The sequence below is a fragment of the Paramisgurnus dabryanus genome, chromosome 11 (assembly GCF_030506205.2).
Source record: "Paramisgurnus dabryanus chromosome 11, PD_genome_1.1, whole genome shotgun sequence".
NCBI classification, from domain to species: Eukaryota; Metazoa; Chordata; class Actinopteri; order Cypriniformes; family Cobitidae; genus Paramisgurnus; species Paramisgurnus dabryanus.
The window spans coordinates 5,849,053-5,872,323 of NC_133347.1; the positions used below are offsets into that span (position 1 = coordinate 5,849,053).

General features: G+C 36.1%; 2 protein-coding genes and 1 long non-coding RNA gene across 5 annotated transcripts in view; 2 read left to right on the forward strand and 1 right to left on the reverse strand.

Annotated features, from left to right (window-relative positions):
• The first annotated feature begins 4,295 nt into the window (after nucleotides 1-4,295).
• On the forward strand, nucleotides 4,296-17,366 carry LOC135730404 (B-cell linker protein). Its single transcript, XM_065248317.2, has 19 exons — nucleotides 4,296-4,595; nucleotides 6,627-6,658; nucleotides 6,747-6,781; nucleotides 6,979-7,016; nucleotides 8,221-8,314; nucleotides 8,457-8,551; nucleotides 10,185-10,242; nucleotides 12,596-12,685; nucleotides 13,032-13,060; nucleotides 13,148-13,178; nucleotides 13,255-13,333; nucleotides 13,433-13,463; nucleotides 13,561-13,594; nucleotides 14,123-14,231; nucleotides 14,325-14,356; nucleotides 14,823-14,866; nucleotides 16,062-16,145; nucleotides 16,376-16,534; nucleotides 16,969-17,366. The coding sequence occupies exons 1-19, from the start codon at nucleotides 4,593-4,595 to the stop codon at nucleotides 17,083-17,085; spliced, it is 1,194 nt and encodes a 397-aa protein (XP_065104389.1). The 5' UTR covers nucleotides 4,296-4,592; the 3' UTR covers nucleotides 17,086-17,366.
• Nucleotides 10,341-12,523, reverse strand: LOC135729982 (uncharacterized). 2 transcript variants are annotated; one of them, XR_010525826.2, is made up of 3 exons: nucleotides 12,195-12,523; nucleotides 11,255-11,359; nucleotides 10,341-10,947 (listed from the first exon to the last, which is right to left on the reverse strand). It is a non-coding gene; the product is annotated as an uncharacterized lncRNA (long non-coding RNA). The 2 variants fall into 2 exon arrangements; XR_012337860.1 differs by lacking the exon at nucleotides 12,195-12,523 and adding an exon at nucleotides 11,544-11,577.
• A 148-nt stretch (nucleotides 17,367-17,514) lies between the features above and the next one.
• The window catches only part of cltcl1 (clathrin, heavy chain-like 1), a 33,865-nt gene continuing 28,108 nt past the window's right edge, over nucleotides 17,515-23,271 (forward strand). For both annotated transcript variants that reach the window (XM_065248318.2, XM_065248319.2), the window contains exon 1: nucleotides 17,515-17,893. In XM_065248318.2, the coding sequence (XP_065104390.1) occupies nucleotides 17,852-17,893 (42 nt within the window). In that variant the 5' untranslated portion in view covers nucleotides 17,515-17,851. The remainder of the gene's footprint in view (nucleotides 17,894-23,271) is intronic.

A 23,271-nucleotide genomic window follows, 5' to 3' on the forward strand; every position in this document is an offset into this window, starting at 1 on the left:
GTTTGCATTTCATCAGCTCATTTGCATTTTAAAGGACACACCCAAAAACGGGACTTTTTTGCTCAGGCCTACAAAGTGGCAATTATAAATGTGCTATAATTAATTTTCTGTGGAGTATTTTGAGCCAAAATTTCACAAACAAACACACTCTGGGGACACCAAATATTTATTTTTTGCGTCTTTAAAAAATCTCGTAATATGACACCTTTAAATGAAACACTTTATCTGGACTTTTAATATGAACATTCGGTTTTCATCAAGGATTCTGAATAATGACAACAGACATATTAAAACCTTTGATGATGTCTGACAATAATCACCCTGTATGTAACCCATTTATCCGTGAATGAAAATCCAAAACAAGGAAATTATTTTCAGACTGAAGTGAACTCATCTGTCTCAGTAGATACAAGACTGATTAACAGAGAGGAATGTGAGAAACTCAATATAAGGAAGATGCCACAACATTAAAGCATTATTTATCTCTGTGTATGCCATGAAGGAATGAGGAATTATACGGTGTGTATACAGATTAATGTGTATCACAGCAAGTTCTCTCAAAGTTATCTGCTGTTGAAAAACTTGATGAATCTGGATTTTGCATTTATAATATTTAATATTGCAGATTTCTATCTATAAAAGTTTACTATCTAGTTTACAGCTGTAAGTAGGCTATTCTAGTTAGGACCGTCAGGACACCCCCCACGACTGAAGTTCAGACTCAAGCTCATATTCCGATGAAGACTCCAGGGCTGTAACCTCCACTTTTAGTCTAGTGAGGATCGAGAGGAAGTCTGTAAATGACAAAACATTACAAAATATATACTGCAGTGTTGTGTTTAAACACTGTATTATAGGTGAAGCTATTTAGTTTGGGTTTTATTGTAGCCTAAGCCGTGATTAAATACCCACGGTTTAGACCGCATTACATCACTGCGCCACTGTTGCTACATACTGATTTATGAAAATATACACCACAGTCTTTAATTATATTTTGTATTTTTCTACAATTCCAAAATTAATGGCGATATCTAGATAAATGCCAATAAATATTGTTGAGTCATTTCGTCAATAAAGAGAAAACGCTTCTTTTTAACCTCAAATCCATATTTCGCTATTATCCACTAGATGGCGATCTTACCCAATTTAAACACTGATGCATTCACTCAACACAAAAAACACCGTGTAAGTTTTGATCAGGCTCTGAGTCTGATCTCTTACAAAAGTTCTTCACAAAAATGGAATTATCTCCGCTTTTAGCTGAAAATTTGAGAGGTGATGAGAGAACAAATGAAGGTAGGATGAAACAGGTTTTTTGTTGTTGTTTGAATGCAGATAAAAAAACGCTGAAAGGGAAAAGAGTTAAAGGGATAGTTCTGCCAAAAATGATATAAAACCCATGATTTACTCACCCCCAAGCTGTCCGAGTTGCATATGTCCATCGTTTTTCAGACAAACACATTTTCGGATATTTTGGAAAATGTTTTAGATCTTTCAGTTAAATAAATGTAATGTTATGGGGTCCACGACCTTCAAGTCCAAAAAAGTGCGTCCATCATTCACAAAAGAAATGTGACGCGACTAAGATGGCGGCGCTACCGGAAGGTAGTTATTTACGTTAATAAAGTTTTAAATATGGATATTTCTACCATAGATATGTATATAAAGGCTAGATGGCTCAAGGCGGAGTCAGCTGTGTCGTCACTTGGCGGCCATCTTAGGTCAGTGCTGCCATAGTGCTGCTCCCTGCTGCTGTGGACGGAAGGTGAGGGACATACGCCAACTAAAATGCTCGTAACTTGCTGAATTCTTGACGGATTTACAAACGGTTTGGTTTTTTACAAACGTTATTAACGTGGCTATAATTCTGGATGCTTTAACATGTTTCATGAATTTTTTATTTATTTTTAGTATACGTATTCAGTGTCATAGGGACATCTTTGACGTTTATAACAAACCAATCCGTTTGAAAATCGGTAAAAAATTAAGCAAGTTATGGTCATTTAAAAGTACCTGCATCATTAAAACTCAATGCTACGAGTGAGCGAGCGCCCTGTCCTAAGATGGCCGCCAAAATGCGGACGTTCCACTCAATTGGCCATCAGCGCGGACGAGCCATCTAGCCTTTATATACATATCTGTGATTTCTACAACAACACCGGGCAGATTACTCTCAGAAGACCTTTGTTTATCATCCTGGAGCCGTTTGGATTTATTTTGTGAAGGATGGACGCACTTTTTTGGACTTGATGGTCGTGGACCCCGTAACATTACATAATCAACTGAAAGATCTAAAACATTTTCTAAAATATCCGAAAATGTGTTTGTCTGAAAAACAGTGGACATATGCAACCCGGACAGCTTGGGGGTGAGTAAATCATGGGTTTAATATCATTTTTGGCCGAACTATCCCTTTAAGCATGCTTCCAAGCATATTTGATCATCACTTCAACAGTTGCACTATATAAATGTTAATGTATAAATTAGATGAATGTTGATTTCAATTTGTTATTGTGTCTTTCCTGCGTCTGTGTTGGTTGGGAACTGCGCTCTGTTTCAGCCACACTATCTGAGGAACTACTTTGTTTGGCAGAAGAGTAATATTTGTACTAATATAATACCAACTTATTTGTGTTTTATTATCCTGCTATGCATATGAAGTAACCGTTTTATAAACGCAATAAGCCCCGCGAAGCAGTGGGGTTACAGTGCATTTTATAACAGCTTAGGGGGTTTTATGCACTCCGCTTTGCGTCGTGCCTAACAAATGCACTGGTAACCCAGTGCTTCGCGGGGCTTATTGCGTTTGTATATTCTCTATAGAATCAGCTAGGAGGTTTTTTCCCTCCTAGGATTTTTTCCTCCTGACTAAAAAAGCCATGAAGGTTTTTTTCCTAGTATGTTTTTTACTAGTGTTGTTGAACTGCAAATTTAAAAAAAGAAAAAGGGTGAGAATTTTAAACATCTACAGATTCTGTAGTGTTTAACCAAGAAATGTCTTCTTTAGAGTATTCAGAATCTTGTTTTGATACTTGTTTTGGCTTGTCAAAATACCTCAAGTGATTACAATAATTTTAAAAAGAAACTAGATTTAAACCCTCCGTGCCTGTTGTTAAACAGCTTATTGTGCCAACCAGAAAACAGATGACAAGAACAGCGTTGGGGTTCATTGCGTTGCAGTGTTATTCTGAACAAAATCTTCTCTGTGGCTTTTTTTGTGACACAAAAATATTTGTGATATTTCCTCGTGACCTATCAAGTGTCAGGCCAACCCATCATCAGCACACGCAGGAAGACAGATAAACACAATATCACAGAAGGAAGTATGTGCAGGTAACAAGATTCTTCAAAGCATACATACCATTTAAAGGTGCATTGTGTAACTTGTAGAAAGATCTCTTGACAGAAATGCAATATAATATACATAACTATATTATGTGGCGTATAAAGACCTCACATAATGAACTGTATTGTTTTTATGATCTTATAGTGAGTTTTTTTTTATATATATACAAAAGGACAAACTGCCCTACAGAGCGAGTTTTGTTACTACTTTGTCTCTGATGATGACATTTGTCCTGTGACGGCTAGTGTAGCTTCACTATGCGTTTCAAAAAGGAGCGGTGAGATGTGAACTGAGCCGTTGATTGCAATTCACAATGTCACCACTCGATTAAACCTTTAAATGCCTTGAGAGAAGGATTAAAACCTTGCCAGTAAAGATTTACAAGCTATAACCGTATACGCAATACTTTTTTGTTATTTCCACAGTGTCCTACACTTCTGTCTGTGACTTAAGTGTACAGGGGGCTTAGGTGCATGCTCCAGGATCTGCATTGAAATCATCTTTTGTGTTTCATAGAAGAAAGTAAAATGTATGGGTTTGGAATATCATGAGCACAAATCAAGACTGGGTAAACTATTTCAGTTACATTTATCTTAAAAACAATTAACTAAGTCCATAAGGTGGTTAGAAGAGAATATATTTGCCCATGCTGGTTATGTAAAAGATCTGATAATGTAAAAGCAATGATAGCAATGTCAGTAAGCTACACATCATGATGATCTTATATAAAAATCATTTAAAATGTTGACTTTTGAGACTGGACTGTGTGATGATCCGTGCACAAATAATACTGCCATCAATGGCAGAGCTCAGGAACTCTTTACTGGGTTTACAGCCATGGACCACAGCTGAATGAGAAATAAAACACCAGTGAGAGTGAGAATTATTTACAATTTACCTTCTGTCTGTCTCTTTAGTTCTGCTATGGTTTAATGTATTTTTTATGTATTTAATGTGCAGTCTGATCGGATGAGCGTTCTCGTGTATTCTGTTCCTCTGAAGGTTTAATAATACTTCTTCTTTCCTAGCGTTGCTTGGTCTGTGGTCAGACATCATCGCTGGTCGAGCGTGCTGAAGGTCTCTCTGTTTTTACCAGGCATTAACCATCCACCTGCTATGCAAATACACAAAGAGATACACACACCTCCCGCACGCTACTTACTGGACTCATATACAAAGTTCTGGGAGATTTGCATTCAGACCTCACAGCGGAAATTTTCCTGATGAACTCAAGACCGCATTCATCATGGTAATGTACTATTATATATTTTGCCATTTATTTGATTTTATTTAATGAGTTTACAGTAAATAAACATACACGAGTTAGAGTAAGGTTTGGTTTTTGGGTGCTTTGTGTATATAGGCTTGCACTGCAGGTGTTTATGAATGAAGCGGTTTGAGTTTGTTTCAGATGTTATAGGCATTTGTTTGTACAGTATGTTGATATTATAATCTACAGTGGGAATATATTTCAATATTTAAAATGGATTATGTAGAATATGTCAATATGTGTATCGTATAAGTTGTGTTATTGTAATTTTATAGTGGTTTATTTCACTATTTACTAGTCTGTTAAAGAGTTATAAGCTCTTCATTAACATAGAATAAAGCGCCACATTGTTTTGTGTCTGTTGCAACAGAAGGTTTGATCTGATAAAAGCCGGAAAATGGCAACGTTTCAGCTTCCCTTTATCTATCTCACTCTTATAACTCAATACATGTGCTGTTAATATTTTTGAGATGGCACAACTTTTTATAGTTTTACATGATGTCCTTACCAAATAAATATTAATCCTGTTTGAAGGACTATAAGAAAGTGGAATCACTTCAGTTGTTTCTCATACAGCCCACATCAATGACATTATATAAAGAACAGATGGAGACTTTTTTGAAAAAAAAGTAGAAAAAAGCAGAACTCAGTAATCTTTTCATGTATTTCATGTATATCTGCTAACAGTATCTCAAAGGTGTTTAGATGTTGCAAAAGTTTGGAAATACAGTTGTTAAGTGACTCCGAGCACAACAGATCTTTATGGAAGAAACTGTTTTACTGTAAACTCGTCTGTAAGATCTGTGGTCAAGTGAGATATAAGAGAAGTGCTTGTTTTCTTGTGACAAAGACACATTCACCTGTCTCTGTCTGTCTGTCTGTCTGTGTCTGTGTGTAAGATAAGCGCTTGTGGTCCGGCTATGTTAAACAAAAGCAACGAAGTGTTACTTCATATGAATCACATGTTGCCAAAAGTTGCATCAAGATAAAACAATTCTACACCATATTTTCTTGAACTTACATCATTACCTAATATTTTACTAACCACACCAAGTTAAAGGGATAGTTCACCAAAAAAATGTAATTCTGTTATCATTTACTTACCCTTAAGTTGTTCGAAACCTGTATGAATTTCTTTGTTCTGCTCAAAACAAATGAAGATATTCTGAAAAGATCTGGGGCACCATTCACTTTCATAGTATTATTGTTTCCTGCTATGGAAGTGAATGGTGCCCCAGATCTGTCTTATGCAAGAAGTTTTCTGAAAAAAATCCATATTATTCCCTGTGTAGTATAGGATTATAAATTCCAGACTTTTTAATCACAAGTGCTAAACTGTTCCCTTTAAATGCTTATATCTTCTGTTTGCAAATGTTGATTCATATCAAAATGCTTTTTTGCATAGTTGTGTTTGAGACATGAAAACTCGAAATCTCGGGTTAGGTATGTATTTGTTGTTCCCTGAGAAGGGAATGAGACGCTGCGTCTCCCTTGCCATACTTCCTGTGTCCCTGTAACGCCGTCTTTGGCAATATTTCAGAAAGCGATATACTTCCTGGCTCCTGTGTCACCCTGTCTTTGTCGTTAAGCCTCACCATTGGTTGAATTTGATATACACATTCAGTCGCACTTACCCCTGGAGGCGTCCCCAAAGTGTCATTACAGTGACGCAGCGCGAGTTCCCTTGAAAGGGAACTGTAACAATGTATCTTTAAAGGTTACACGATGTAACCTTGCTCTCACTTGAAATGTGTCCCCACATTTAGTCCTTGAATTTGAGGGTATTGAACCTGGAAAGTCCCTGAAAGGTCCTTGAATTTGAAGTTAACTAAGGTGTGGGAACCCTGTGTCTGTGTAGGAGTTTGTGCATATTATAGCATCTCAATGTATATGTTTTTGCTCTTTCATAACTCAATTTAATGAAATAAAAAAACTTGTCTCAGACTTTTGACAAAACAAAAAAACAGTAATAAAGTATATAACTGACGATGATTTGTTCTGCATTTGTAGAGTTTATTTGGGAAGCTAAAAACATCTGTACTGTAAGTACTAAAGTTGCATGTCCATAAACAAAAAAAATTCCAGTTTCAGTCCATTTTATGTGTTTAATGTAATTTATTTTCGGTATAGACACAGTGGACCACCTGCCCCACCCAGGAGAACAGGTAAATGACCCAGATTTTTTAATAAAAACACAAACTAGTTTTAGGATGTCAAAACACATTTTATGTTTACAGTCCTAATTTAACTTTAAATAAACAAATGATTGTTCACTATTGTGTTAGTCTGCTTGATTCACTTAACATTAATTTGTGTGTTTTGTTTGCCATGATTTCCACTCGTTCGATTAAATATTTCATAGATAATAGTTCTGGATACGGCTGGCCAGAAGAGGAATTTGTAAGTATTGCACACAAAACCCCTTCTGTTCGCCTAACACACACATGCACATGTTCAAGGTTAATGAAAGGGTGGGAACGGCTGTATTGATTTTACTTCCTGTTATGTGTAACCAGGATCAGTCTTATCACTTCCCTTTACTGTACCTGCTCATGGATAAATGCTTATGAAACACGTTCATGACATCACTGTATGATGTATGTTGTTAACACGCAACAGCTGTACTCATGTAACCAGTCGAACAAACAAAACATGCTAAACAAAATCCAATAAGTTGTGCAGAAACGTGCAATGTGACTCTCCAAGTTAAAGTCTTATAATCTAATGATGAGATCTGGCGCATTAGAGTTTGATTTCAATCTTTGACATGACTTTACTCAATATTCAATATTAAAGGAAAACACCACTGTTTTTGAATATTTTACTATGTTCTTACCTCAACTTAGAAAAATTAATACATACCTATCTTTATTCAATGCGTGCACTTTATTTTTGTACAGCGTGACGTGAATGTGTTAGCATTTAGCCTAGCCCCATTCATTCCTTAGGATCCAAACAGGGATGAATGTAGAAGCCACCAAACACTTCCATGTTTTCCCTATTTAAAGACTGTTACACGAGTAAGTATGGTGGCACAAAATAAAACGTGGCAATTTTTTTAAGCAGATAAAAATGAGAACTATATTGTATGGCGGAGGAGCATGTAGTTTGCAGCACTTCAAAAGTTTGAGCGCAAGGAGAAGTAGTGAGGAGTGATGATGTTACTGCGCGCAGAGTTATACAGTAGTTCTCATTTTTATCCGCTTAAAAAATCGCCACGTTTTATTTTGTGCCACCATACTTACTTGTGTAACTACTCATGTCTTTAAATAGGGAAAACATGGAAGTGTTTGGTGGCTTCTAAATTCATCCCTGTTTGGATCCTAAGGAATGAATGGGGCTAGGCTAAATGCTAACACATTCATGACGCGCTGTTCAAAGATTAAGTGCATGCATTGAAAAAAGATAGGTATGTATTAATTTGTCTAAGTTGAGGTAAGAACATAGTAAAATATTGTAAAACGGTGGTGTTTTCCTTTAAAGATAGCAAGTTTATATTTTCACTGAATGTTCATAACATTATATAGGATGATTTCGTGTAGAAAACAATAAAATCACACTGCTAAAATTTAGCTAGGTTTTCACAATCATCTTGTGTCTGCAGGATGATGGAGAAGGAGATACGTATGAGCCTCCACCATGTGAACTTCTTCCTTCAAAGGTCCAACCTCGTCAAATAGAGGAAAACGTTTACCTGGGTAGTGCTTACTGATAATGCATATGTCTGTCTGTCTCTCTGTTTCTGTGGTCGTTTTATTATACTTCATAATTTGCTGTCTGTTTATAGTGATTTGGTATTTGTAATACAGTTTTTTTTTTATTTATGTGACGTATGTGTAGGTTGTCCAGACAGAACCCCAAACCCTTTTATTTCCAAACGTCAGGCAGCGCCACCGCCACGACCCGCCAAGGTGCCGCATGCAGGCAAAAGCACGGTAATACACCTGCCACAACGGTGTTGCGCTTAAAGCCGAGATATATCATCTGTTAATACACCCTTAGCATTAATACTGTACTGTATCAGTATGTTGAAAAGTGCCTGAGAAATGTAACTGTTATGCTGCGTTCACACCAAATTCAAAGCATCACATTTCTCGTTCCTCGATGTAGATTACTCGCGGATTTAACTTTGTGTCATGCAAAGGTTTTGCTTGTGTTGAATATTTTCAACTTGTGCAAAGACATGTTTGAGGTGCACTTCATTCACATCGCCGTGCACAAGCTCGCAACAATTTGCTTCTTTGCATTGACTATGTATATAATGTACTTGCGCAAATCGTTGAATTCGCGTTTGGTTTGTACGACCCATTAGGAACTGTACAAACATTAATGGGTGATTCTCACGAAATCCAGATTTAGAAGGTGTCCAGCATCAGAATTTTTAAAAAGCCCTTGAAGCCAATTTTTTTTTTTGCACATATAAGATTAAGGTCTGAACTTACTATAACCATTATTTTTAGAGGATTTAAAAAATATTTCCTACAGAATTATTTAGGGATGCGCCGATACCACTTTTTTGGAATACGAGTACGAGTACGAGTACTTGCATTTCAGTACTTGCCGATACCGATACTGAGTACTTAATAAAAAACATGATTAAAATTTACAGGTAACAGCTTTAGTCATATAATTTAACAAAAAAACAAGTGACTAGTTTTCCAGTTTGTTGTAAACTCTGCCTCTTTGGACAACACAAGAGGCATTAACCCCTTACACTCCACTCAAACATAGACATTTCTCAGACCGTGGTATCGATCCCTGGTATCGGGGGACTTTTAACGAGTACGAGTACTTTAGAATATGTGGTATCGAGGCCGATACCCGATACCAGTATCGGTATCGATGCATCCCTAGAATTATTTACATTTTTTAGATTATCATTATCAAAAATTATCATTACCGCAACATGATATTACATTAAATATATGCATTTACAAACTCATGTTTCGGTAATGAGAACTAAAAAGTTGTCTAGGTACTATATGACAAACAAAATTTCAACTTTTATCTGTCTGGAGATAAAAATAAGAACTGCTTACCTGGTAGCCATCTTGAGTGTCACAATCAATTATGTCCCTTCCAACTATTTTTTTGAATGAGGGCTTAAACAATTATTCAAAATTGTTGCGGAGGATGAGAAAATTGGTCTTGGACACATTTATATTCCTTATTATTGTCTCTACATTTACCAATGATCACCAAATACCACATGTTTCTTTACTGTAAATGTTTCATGCACTGAAGCTTTTCATTTTTTAGATTTTTTTAATTACAAATATTTCCATGTCAAAGAACCCAAATCCAGTCATGGACAAGTTGCGGCAATGAAAATTTTCCCCTTAAATGTGGAAAAAACAACAAAATTGGTTTGTATGATGTCATTTGAAATCATGTGCAAAATAGTACATAAGGAAATGTTTGTAATCTCTTCTTATTTTGCTACTCTTACTTTGCATTTACTTTTTTTGTTTCATGACACCTCATAAGTCTAATTTTGTGAGAAACACCCCAATGTGTTTGTTTAAAATTGAGCACCATAAAGCTTTAACTTGATTTCTTTTTTTCTAGAAGCCAGAACCACCACATGACCCAGAAGAGTTTTACATTGACCCCAATAATAGCAAACGTAAGACTATTATATAAATAAATAACCTACCATATATCTCTTATAAAGCTGTATATTATATATATATATATATATATATATATATTTATCATACACTGTAAAAAATTTCACTGTTAAATTACAGTAATATACTGGCAGCTAGATTTGCCAGCATATAGTTGTAATTTTACAGATTACCTACTGTAATTTACAACAACAGTTTTTTACTGTACAAATATTACGAGACAGTACTGTAAAAAAAGGGAGCTGCACAGTATAATACTGTCAGATGTTTGGATGCATTATACTGTTATTTTAGGGTTCCTGCTGTTATTTATACTGTAGAATGTGATTTTTCTAGCATTGTTAAAATGTAATTTTAAAATAAACACTTAAAATTGCTTGCAAAAAAATTCTCAAACAAAGGATGATGATAAAACACTGTTTTTATTAAATATAACAAAATTCAGTGCATTCTTAAATGTCAGTTTCTGCCTCACTAATGAGACTGGGCTGAATAAAACATAATGCTGTGATGTCACATAAATATCACAACACTGCAGAATACAATGTGAAAGCCACTCAAAGTCCATGAAGTTTTTGATGAGGGTGGTCACATGGGGATTAACAGTTGCTGCGTTTTTCTGGACAAGCTTTCCTGTCTTCTCGGACACCTTCACCTGCCTGGCTTTTGTTCACCTCTTAGGGTTCACACCAATTAAGCATCTACAAAGTACAATGAGAGAAGCAAAGATTAATTGCAATGAAGACAGATAAAACCAACTGCATTCACAGTATAAATATTCTGGTTGTTGCCATTCTGGCAGTAATGAGAGAGAAATACTTTATTCAAAAACATGTAGCATGACAACAAATTTGGCCAAAACCCAGTGTTATGTCTATATGCACATGCTAGCTTAAACTTCGACTTACTATTTAAAAGACCTAATGCAATTAAAGTCAATTTACAAAAAAGAAAGAGACACTAATTTAACTCAATGTGACATTCTTGAACAGCTAGTAGAGGATTTACCTTTGAACAAACTCCAGTGTCCTCGCAGCTTCATCTTGCCTTCACAGATGATGATGTTTTCACTGCTGATCATCCAACCTCCAAATGTTACTTCATCACCAGCAACTGATGCAGACAACAATTATAGTTAATGTCCCAAAAAACTCAGATATTATACTGCTACAAATCCATTACTTAGAAAAGCTAATGATATTAATTACAGAAAGAGATTTTTTAGACAGACTGAAAGACTTTTCTATAGGCCTACTGTTTTATTGTTTTATACTCCATACCTTAGTGTTACACTTACCCAGCAGTATCAGCCTTGGACTAGCCGTTTTCAATATTTTACTATGTTCTTACCTCAACTTAGACAAATTAATACAGCCCTATCTTTTTTCAATGCGTGCACTTCATCTTTTACAGTGCCTCGTGAATGTAGCGTTTAGCCTAGCCCCAATCATTCCAATGGCTCCAAACAAAAGTTTTATTTTGTGCCAAACTTACTTGTGTAACTACTCATGTAACAGTCTTTAAATAGGGAAAACATGCAAGTGTTTGGTGGCTTCTAAATTCATCCCTGTTTGGAGCCATAGGAATGAATGGGACTAGGCTAAATGCTAACACATTCACGAGGCACTGTACAAAGATTAAAAGTGCACACATTGAAAAAAGATACAAACAAATGGTGAAACAGAGCCCAATCCCTCATGTAGATTTTAAAAAATATCAATAGATAATCACACGTCAGTCAGACATTTGATTAGATTGCAAATTAACATTAGCATCTTTATTTGTATTTAACCTATATAGCTAGTTGCCAATTCGTTTAACAATCTGCCCTAAATATGTCAAAATCAAATAAATCGTTTTTAGAAATATTTCAAAAATAAGCAAATATATATAACATTTTGTCAATTATTTCACTTAGAAACACAGACTCTGTTCAGTTTGTGCTTACCTTGATATACAGGCGAGGAGTAAAAAACAAGTGAATTCGTCGTCCGTCTCAGTGCTGGTAGGGTCACAATCGGAGTGAAAATGGATGGATAGTCTTTAATTCTGCTTCCTTCTCGTATAATAAAATGCAGAAAAACAGTGTAGTTAAATCAGTTTTACTCATGGTTGCAGATGAGCTCGTCACATGTCTGACATGCCTGACCAAACCAAAAAATACTGTATTATCCCGTAAGACTGAACAGGAGCTTGCTGTTATTATTTTGTTTGTCATATTAATGTTTATTTACAGTATTCAACTGTATTTATGAGAAACGGTAAATTACTGTCCAAAATTCCCCGTTTTTTACAGCAATTTTTTACAGTGTACAGTACATTATAAAAGCGTTATGTTTTTGTCATTAGCTCCTGAGGTAATACGAAAGGACAAACCTGGTAGAAAGGCTCAGTGTAAGAAACCCATGGGCCCTCCACCGACAGTACCACAGGATGAAGGTAATTTAAAAACGACATGCATCAAACTCTTCAAATTATAATAATATTTGTACTATTCAGTTCATGATAATAACTTAAAGGGTTACAGTCTATACAGTCTGAGACAATGTAAACTATGCTAATGCAGGACTGTCAGTCAGTGGCCATGGGTAGCGATTTATCAGTGTGACATCACATTAACAAGAGAATCAAAGCTGCATGTCTAATGAGACTGCTTTGGTTTAATGGGTTATTATTATTATTTTTTCATTTTTAGGGTGGTTGTGTTCACACATTTATACTTTGTAAAAGTGGATTTTGCCTTATAGGTGCCCACTTTTAGTTACTGTAACTTTTTACTTTCTAGATGTTTACTTAGACCCAAATGAAGGCCAGGTGAGCATGATACGTAAAAATATAGTAAACGTTCAATTTCAGATTACAAATATGCCCTTTTTTACTGTGTTTGGTTTGTTTTGTTAGGATGATGACACATATCTGGAACCTGTCGCAGGTCAGTGCTTCACACACACATGACAGGTGACACAGTGACATTGTGAGTTATTGTAAGGGATATTTTTTGTGATTAGACTTCCCTCCTGTACCCCGAAGCCCTGCTCGTATGTCAGCGATCCCTAAAAGTGTCGTGCGAGACCCTCCACCACCAATGTAAGCGTGTTTCATGTGTGCATTATTACTACACAGACACACATTTTTCAATCATGAATCGTGCGGTTTATTACACAATGATGTTTTTTTAATCAACAGCATGAAACCACCTGTTCCCAGAGCCAAGTCTGTAAGTAGTTCTAGCATCACATCTTTTTCCAGTTTTGTGTTTACATTAAGATTTTATTATCTGGAGAGACGACTGATATGTTTGTGGGTTTCTTCAGAGTTCACTTCTGAGCGGCGATGGCCTGAATAAAGGTTAGTCAGTTTCTCTGTTGAATAACTTGAGCGGGGGACCATTTTGTGCCTAAAACATTTGCATGGGGTTTTGGAGGCATAAAAAACAAAGGAAGGGCATTTTTTATTTTTACAGATATTCTTATTAGAGGTGTGCTTTAGGATCATATATAAAACCAGTGTTTTCTCTATATGAATTACTATTTAAAGAATTAAATGATTGCCATATCAAGGGGTGAGAACCAGAGGGGCGTAAATGAGGTTTTACCAACTTTACAGGAGGGCCAGAACCATCAGTTTTGGTTTTATCAGGCTTTATATACTAATTACAATCTTTTATAACTCCAAATTGATTAAATATTCACTTTTGGCAGCAGAAAGAGCTCATCAATCTCCATTTTAACCAAAATGTCACTTACGCACTTCTGGTTCTCATACCTCGATAAAATCTCAATGTATTAATTTAATTGATTGTTTAAAAAAGTAAGTGTTAATGTTTGTGTGAATAAATATACAGATGTGATAGATGTGTCCTGTTTGATCTTTCAGTTCTACCGTCAGAGATGAAACGCTCCACAATTTCAGGCCAGCTGCCCCCTGCTGTACCGACTCATAAACCGGCTCCTCCCATCCATATCATGAAAGAACCCAAACCCAGGTGCAAACTGAAATCCAGTTACCTTCAAACTCAATTTGCAAACACAAGATTTTTACATCTTTGACGCAAATTCAATGTTTTGTGTCATTTTAGCCCCCCTTTACCTCCAAGTATGGACTCCGCAGGTAAGAAGATTTATTTTTCCTCTTGCTTGGTTTTTGAGCTTTACCTACACCTGTCACACGAAGCAGAATTAATATGCCCACAAAATATTTTAAGAAAATATAGCAATAAAATAGTTATAATAATGTGTCCATCATACTGTTCACTGGCTTTACCATTAAAGTACTTAATGGGGCGGTTTCCCGGACCAGGATTAGCTTAATCCAGAACTAGGCCTTCGTTTAATTAGGAAATATAATTAGTTTTAACAAACATGCCTTACTAAAAACATTACCTGTGTGCATTTTGAGGTAAAACAAAGGGCACTGATGTATTTTAAGATATGTAAGTGCAAGTTGTTTTCAGTTTGGAGAGCTCTTAAAACTGTTTAAGTCTAGGACTAGTGTAATCCCTGTCCGGGAAACCGCCCCATTATGAATAAGTGTATCAACTAGAATTTGTGCAAGTCTGTCTTTTCATTTCCTACAGCGCCCTCTTTTGGAATGAAACCCACCACACAAGGTTTTGCACAGGTACACAAGTTAAACTACAATTTTACTACAGTGACGGCCGGTGACTTCTTTTTTTGAGGGCGCACGATGCGAAGCTTGTCAAAACATGTATCTAGCCCATCATGTGTGTGGCTCATCATGTCAAAATACGTGCCTGCTGCAGACGCTTCAAAGGGGTTTATGATAAAAGAGATGCTTGCGTTTGCCAGATACTTGCATAATCTCATGCGTAATCAAAGTTTAGTGTTAAATTAGTGTCTTGTGGGTATTTTGTGAACGTGAGCGTCTCTTTTATCATAAACCCTTTTAAGCAGGCACATGATGCACCAACCATGTACCTATAATCACGTAAATTTGTGAGTCTTTTTAAACCATTGTCGCCTGGCGTTCCAACCCTAAACCAAAGCGATAATGGTAAGAAAATAGGACAAAACAGTTGAGTAACCAATACGTGACAATGACAAGTAAACATAAATACGTGAAAGGTCACGGAAAGACGCGGAAAAACGTGACATTGTCTCGGAAAAGAATCACAAATTTACGTGACTATAGACGGTTTCAGCAGTAACAACATAAACAAGCAGCTGTTGTGGTCCTTACGTACTTTCCGGTAAACTCCGCTAAAAATAAATAACAACAAAGTTCTTTAAACGTAGTTTATTTATAAAACAAGCAAAAAACAACATGTAGATTACCTAGGAAACCAAAACATTTGTTATTTTCGATGAGGCATTTGTTCAAGAGATCAGTTAGCAACTAGTCAGACCATTAAAATAAAGAAAATGGAAGTAAAGTTCGGATCCAGACGTGTATCGCGTCAGCGCACGTGCGTCCGATGAAACTGTCTATAGGTACATAATTTCGTGATACTGGGTTGGATGCACATAGGTTCACATTACGCACCGAACACATATTTTGACACGACGAGCCACACACGACGCACCAAACACATATTTTGAATTTGCGCCTCTCTGAAGAGAAGTCATTGGCCGCCATGGGTCTCCGGAGTAAAAGACAATCACTGTGTAAATTATTTAGTAAATCTTTTCTTAAAATATATTATGACACTGAATTGAATGTAACACTTTTTGTAATAATATGTTATTAACAATTAACAGAGAATTAAGTGTTTGATGAATGAAGCGTGTTATGATTTTGTGATAGTTTTCAGTTGTGATGTCACTTAATTCAGTAACTTATTGGCTATCATGAGCAGGAGGCGGGGCTTCAGGACAGGCAGTGGTTTGCTGGGATTTGTGAACGCAAGACTGCAGAGGAAACAGTTCTCAGGTTAAATAAGGTACTCATGTCGTTCTAAAATCAAGCTAAATATGATATAACTATATGCTAACTTTCTACCGTATAAACTACGGTTTAACACCCAAAGCAGAATTATTTTCAGGATTTTAAAACATCTGGGATGATATTTCAGCATTTTTTCACCCAAAAGTGTGTTAGGATAAACACAGACAAAACATTAAATAGATGCTAATTGAACCTAAATTCTCAGTTTTGTGTGTCTTCATACAGGACGGCACATTTCTCGTCAGGTGCAGTAATTCTAAGAATGAAGGTCAACCCTACACGCTGGTCGTCCTCTTTCATGACAACGTCTATAACATACCCGTTCGGTTTCTGGAGGACTCTCAGGTCTACGCATTGGGGAAAGAGGGAAAGAAGTCAGAAGAAGTAAATGTTTCAATGGTCTATGTTCAAATTATATATAAATAAGCAGATTCTTAAAGGGATAGTTCACCCAAAAATTAAAAATTTTTTCATGTTGTTACAAACTTGCATAAATTCATTTGTTCTGATGAACACGAAGGAAGATATTTTGAGGGAAATTTGTAACCAAACTGATCAGAGGCCCCATTGACTTCCATTGTAGAAAAAAGAACACAATGGAAGTCAATGGGGCCTCTGATCGGTTTTCTAGTACAAACATTCTTTAAATCTTCCTTCGTGTTCATCAGAACAAATAAATTTATATAGGTCTGTAACAATTTGAGAGTGAGTAAATGATAACAGATTTTTTTGGGGGGTGAACTATCCCTTTAATGCTTCTTTGCACATAAATGTTAAAACGAAATACTTGATTTGGTAAAAATATATCTTTCTTTCAGCTGTTTGGCAGTTTACAGGAGATGATCTCACATCATATGAAAAATCCCATTTTGTTGATTGACCGTAAGAATCAGTCGAAACACTCAACCTACCTCTTACACCCTGTACAGCCCTAATGTCTTCATCAGCTCTCTCACTCACCCCCTCTCTCTCTCTCTCTCTCTCTCTCTCTAGTCTGACCCTAACACACATATACTGTATATGATCCAAAACACTTTAATTATTTATAAGATGACATTTGTACTATATACTTTCCTTAATATCTTTTGAATTTAGTATATTTCATTAATGTTTTTTAGTTTTAATGACAGTTACAGTATATATATGTCATAGTTATTAAATAAATGCACTGGTGTTGGTGTAAAATTGTTTGAATAAAAGAAAATCAAAAATGTCATGAGTTTTTACTGACTATTGTTTTTTATTGCAAATGACCAAACCTTATCGTTAAATTTTAGTTGTGATTATGTTGTTTTGTGTTTGTGTTGACCTCAGTGTGCATAAATAGACCCCAGTATGAGGGGTGGGGGGTTCTGCTGTCACATGTTTCTCTGAGCGGAGGGGTGAGACACACAGCACACCCCAAACAGTGGCTCTCCACTCCAGCAAACGCGTTTATTTTACGCGTTTGTCAGTCATTCAGCTCGCTAAAGTGCGTCTTAACATCGCGTCAGGAGTTCAGCGGTCATATAACGCGTGTTACTGCGCGCGGATCTATTTCCCACCGCGGAGGAATCTGTCCCGCAGCTCACGCACAAACCGGCTAAAGAGAAAGAGAGAGAGTGAGAAAATAGAAAGTTGGAGAGAGCAGCTACACAGTGATTTGCGGATTATCGGTGTGTAACGGGACCGCAACACGCATCTGTCCGGCAGCGCAGCAGAATGACGCAGATTCTACCTATCCGCTTCCAGGAGCATCTGCAGGTAAAACCGCACACACGCGCGCGACATTTGCGGGTTTATGCTATGAAACCGTAAACACGCCACTAATCTGCGGCGTTGGCCGCGCGCTAACGTTACGACTCTTGCAGTTATAAATGCGTGGCATTAGAAGTATAAATATTTACTACTTTTATGACGTTAAACTGTCGTTACACAGCTGGGTATAGTTGTGTATATGTTAGGACATGATTTTAAAGCACGTTTTAACTTTCTGTTATTACACGACTTGTGTGTGACCACAGATTTATAAATATTCAGTCTCTCAATAACACAAATCCATACTAGGCCATAAAGTGGGAAGGTTTTTATGAAAGATGTAGTTTAAAACACTATACAGATATACTTCCCGTATATTTGCATAATGAAATAGTTGCATGACATGTTGTGCAGTCGATACATAAGTTAGTTGAATAATATGCAAACGTTTTTTGCATAACAGCTCAGCTGAAGTTACTGCCGTGGGTTTTAATTAGAGATGATAAACTGCTAATAATGTCTGAGTGACTTTTCATAACACAGTGTTTGTTTACACACTCATACGTGTAGTTCAGAGATGTGACCAATATGAAGGACATTTCTTCATGTTGTAGATTATTTTAACAGCTAACAGACTCGTTTGTCACCTCACAACTTCTGATGGACCTTTAGCTTTTTTAGACTGATTTTTGAGTCTGCTGGTTTAGTGTCAACACAATCTAGAGGACAAACTGCTTGTTTTAATGTAATGCTTTAACTTGTAAATATTTATTTTGTGCGTTATTCAGATGAAACGTGTCTGTGTGAATTGGGAGTGTGACAGATTAAATACGCAGCTGCTCTCACGTTGGGTTTAAATACTCATGCTGATCTTGAAAGTTTGCAGTCCTGTCTTTAATATAACACACAGTGGTGTAAAACATTGTCAGCACTGTGTGATCAGTGTTGTGAGTGGTTGTTAGGGTGTTGCTGTGTACTTGAAATGTTTTTATAAAACTAGTTCCAGTCCTTGGTTCTGATTGGTCATTTATTTATGATAAACCACAGCTATGACGCTGTACTCAATGATTGTGTGTATCAATGCGCAGCACAGTCAGTCAGGGACTATTTTTTTAGTGGAAAGAGGGATTTTAGTGATTTTACTTTATAAAAGTTGCACTTGTGCATATTTTTGGCTTTAAAATTTGTGTGGTACCATTTAAAAAAGCAATAAGGTACTCAAGGATAGTGCTGTATTGCGAAAAAGTCATGATGACTGAAGGGGTTGCATTGACTCCACTTAGTAGCCATGTTTCCATCCACATGTTTTTATCCGAATTAAGTGATATCGAATGAAAAATGCCTTATGGAAACAGTAAAATTCGATTGAATTTCATGAATATCGACTCAAAAGAAATACGTTCGATCTCATCGGATTTTATCTTGATCGATATGTGGCTTATGCGATAAACGCTGATGGAAACGTTATTTGCCGAATAAATAATGATTTGCGATTAAGGTTTAGGTCATTTTATGGTTGCAACCCACACACAAAACAAAGAAGAAAAAGTTTTAGGTCCGCTCTGGTGGCACACATGGCGTGTGTCAACAAAGTCATATGTAAGTGGACACACGACGAGACGAGATTCATTTAAAATTTAATTTACCAGAGAAAATAACGACTATTTTAGAGCTGAAGATCTTTGCCCGAACCCGATGGGTTCGGTCGGATTCGGGCTTCATTTCTAACATTTTCAACGGGCTCGTGCTCCGCCTTTGCACGGTAAATGAGCGGTCAAGTTCAATCCTGCTGAATGCCCTATCAGTAAGCGCAGGACCACGCTGAAGCCATTTACAGTGGATTTAATAATTTCCTCAACAAAAATGTAGCCTAATCATGGTGAGTAAAGGTTTTTTAATGTTTAACTAAATACATAATTTAGACAGAGGATATAGACTAATGTTGGCATGCCGAAGCAAATCCCACGGAACCTTTATCTTAATTTCGTTATTCTCAAATAACCATCTTATTCAGAATGTATTATCTTAATTTAATTCGTTAAGAAATTATTGTTTTTATTGGCATGTTGGCCTATTTATAATTTATTGCATATGCCTATTAAGAACGAGATGTTAGTTACAGAATACAGATGACTTATTTTTTTTTCTTTGTTTCAACTTCCAAGTGACGTGTAGCCCAGTTAGTCATTAATATATAATGTTAAAACATTTGTAAATTACTCATTCTTGATAAAAGCTGTTTGCGTGCGCACATTTAAATAATATCTGGCTGTAAACGGGTTCGGGCTTTTAAAAAGCTTTCAATCTAAATGTGCTTTCGGGTTCGGGCTGCATTCTGTCGGGCTCCGGTTATTTCAGGCCTAACTTTTAAGGCACGATTACAGCTCTATTTTAGATAGCAAAAATCTAAGAAATGCCATAATTTATTAGGAACTCGCAAAGGAAATGTCCAACAATGGTTATGACAAGACGTGGGACGTCCTCCGGAGTAAATGTAAGGTGCTCAAACAGCGATATGTGTTTAAAAAAAGAGAGTTATCTCGCAACGGTGCCAGAGGGAAAATAAAAGCAAATTCGACCTTGATGAGATGGATCCTTAGCCAAAGAACCCTCGTAGTTTCATTGGCTTCCAATATTAACAGCTCAGGAAAGATATTTGTCGTTCTCATTTACGTAAAGCATTGATCCGGACTATCATTTCACGTTAATGCCTCCGTTGTCGTCGGGCATTTACATGCATCTGCATAATCATAGCAATTTGATGTTAACGTCATTTTCTTATTATTATAGCTTGATATGTCGCTATCAGCTCAGCTGGCACATAAGCACTTATAACTTGTATGGCGCAACCCATTTTGTCTAGCAAAACTTTGTTCGCAAATGTTTGCTTAAATATTGTGCGATTCAGTGTGAAAATGAATGGAAACACCTTCAAATGTCTCAAATCAATTCGATATACCAATTTGATCGCAAAACAGCATGTGACGTCATTACGTACAGGTTTTTATTCGCTTTAAAGCCGTTGGATGGAAACACACTTTCACCCGCTTTATTCGCATACGTTTTTTTACCGAACTTCAGATAATTCGATTGACAAGTGGATGGAAACTTGGCTAGTGTCATGCCTACACTGCAAAAAATGATTTTCAAGAAAAAAAATCTTAGTATTTTTGTCTTGTTTTCAGTAAAAATATCTGAAAATTATTGAATTAAGATGCTTTTTCTTGATGAGCAAAACGACCCAATAAATAAATCTAGTTTTTAGACCAAAAATATAAAATTTAAGTGATTTTGTGCATAAAACAAGCAAAAAAAATCTGCCAATAGGGTAAGCAAATTTTTCTTGAATTTAGTGTTCAAGAAAAATTTTCAAGATTTTGTTGCTTACCCCATTGGCAGATTTTTTTGCTGGTTTTATGCACAAAATCACTTAAATTTGACTTATTTCTTGGGTCGTTTTGCTCATCAACAAAAAGGCATCTTAATTTAAGAATTTTTAGATATTTTTACTGACAAAAATACAAAACACATGACAAAAATACTAATAAATGTTATTCTTGAAAATAATTTTTTGCAGTGTGAGTACCTTATTGCCAACGCAAGTTATTGCTATATTGTTAGTAGTGTTTTAAGAGTGGTTTATAAAGTGTTCTTAGGAGCTTACTAGAATTATTATTATTTTTTTATTTTTGTTAGGGGCTTCATATTATTATACAGTAAATAATAAAAAAATATTAGGCTTGTCAAACGATTAATCGCATACAAAATAAAAAAATTCTTAAATTTAAGAAAAAATTGTTTTGTATGTGATAAATCATTTAAAAGCCCTACTTTTTTATTATTACATACTAATTACACACAGTACACACAAATAAATTATGCAATCACAAACTTTTATTATGTATACGATTTATTGCGATTAATCAATCACCAAATAAATAGTGACTGTTAAGGTTATTTCACACTGATCCAACGAAAGGCAATCAATAGACATTCTAGTTTAGACTGTAAGATGAAGATGACACTGTGAGAGGTTTTTGTTAACTGACTCATCCTTCCAGTAAAGCACATCTTCTTCCGGCCAGCAGATCCTGCACTCGAAGGAGCTCAAGGAGTGATGGTGTTACTGCGCCAGAGGTTGAAGTGCTGCAAACTAAGTGCTCTTCCGCCATATAATATAGTTCTCATTTTTATCCGCTTAAAAAATCACCACGTTTTATTTTGTGCCACCATACTTACTCGTGTAACTACTCATGTAACAGTCTTTAAATAGGGAAAACATGGAAGTGTTTGATGGCTTCTAAATTAATCCCTGTTTGGATCCTAAGGATAGGCTACATGCTAACACATTCACGACGCGCTGTACAAAGATTAAGTGCACACATTGAAAAAAGATAGGTATGTATTAATTCATCTAAGTTAAGGTAAGAACATAGTAAATTATTGAAAAACTGTGGTATTTTCCTTTAAGCATGTCTGGATCACACATATCTTCTCCATAAGAACTGGTTCCCCTGTATTAAAATGTGTCGTCTGCGGTGGGATCCATTAGAAACAAAGGGCCACTGTGTTTTCTAGTGTGAGTCTGAGTGCAGTGCCAGACACTAATGAAGTTTCATTCTTCACGTCTTTCATACAGACATACACACTGGAAATATTCTCTTCGGTTCGACCAAGATCTCAGATGGGTCTTAGCCTCACCTTTTTACAAACCGTTTCATTTGTTTTTCTTTGTCATTGACAGAATTCTTCAGAATCCTAGAAACACATCTGGAATTTACTCCAGATTCACAGTTTGATTGAAAACAGATGCTGCCGTTTCATTTAAATGTAAAGTTTGTTTCATGTGACGTGATGTATTTACTCATGTGTGTGTATCGTAGAGACTATTAAGTCCCAATCTCTCTTTAAATGTTCTCATTCTGGTCTCAGGTCAGTTCAGTTAAATCAAAGAATGTCAAGAATCTGACGCCCAGAGGACTTTAGGCTTTAAGCACATCTGTGTTTTTCTTGAATGTGTGTTGGAGTCTTGGATTATATTAATGCAGGTTTGGTCTGAATACGATTGTGTGTATTTTATAGACAGGTCGATCACGTCTTAATGATGTTGATTGACGTTATAATATTATTTAACATTATACCACGGGTCTGTTGAATGCTTGATTCTGATTGGCTGAGAAATGTTCCACGGGTGTTGATTATTTTTTTGTAAACCACACATCTAACATGTCTTAAAAATAGGCACCAGAGCAATGTTTGTGGTAACCGTGGTATATGCGTAATAATTGACTCCTTAATTATTCAAAAATAATGCACACCCACATTGTAACGGCAAGCGTCTTGCCGCATTACCACCTTGGTTGTGCATTATTTTCTTATAATTC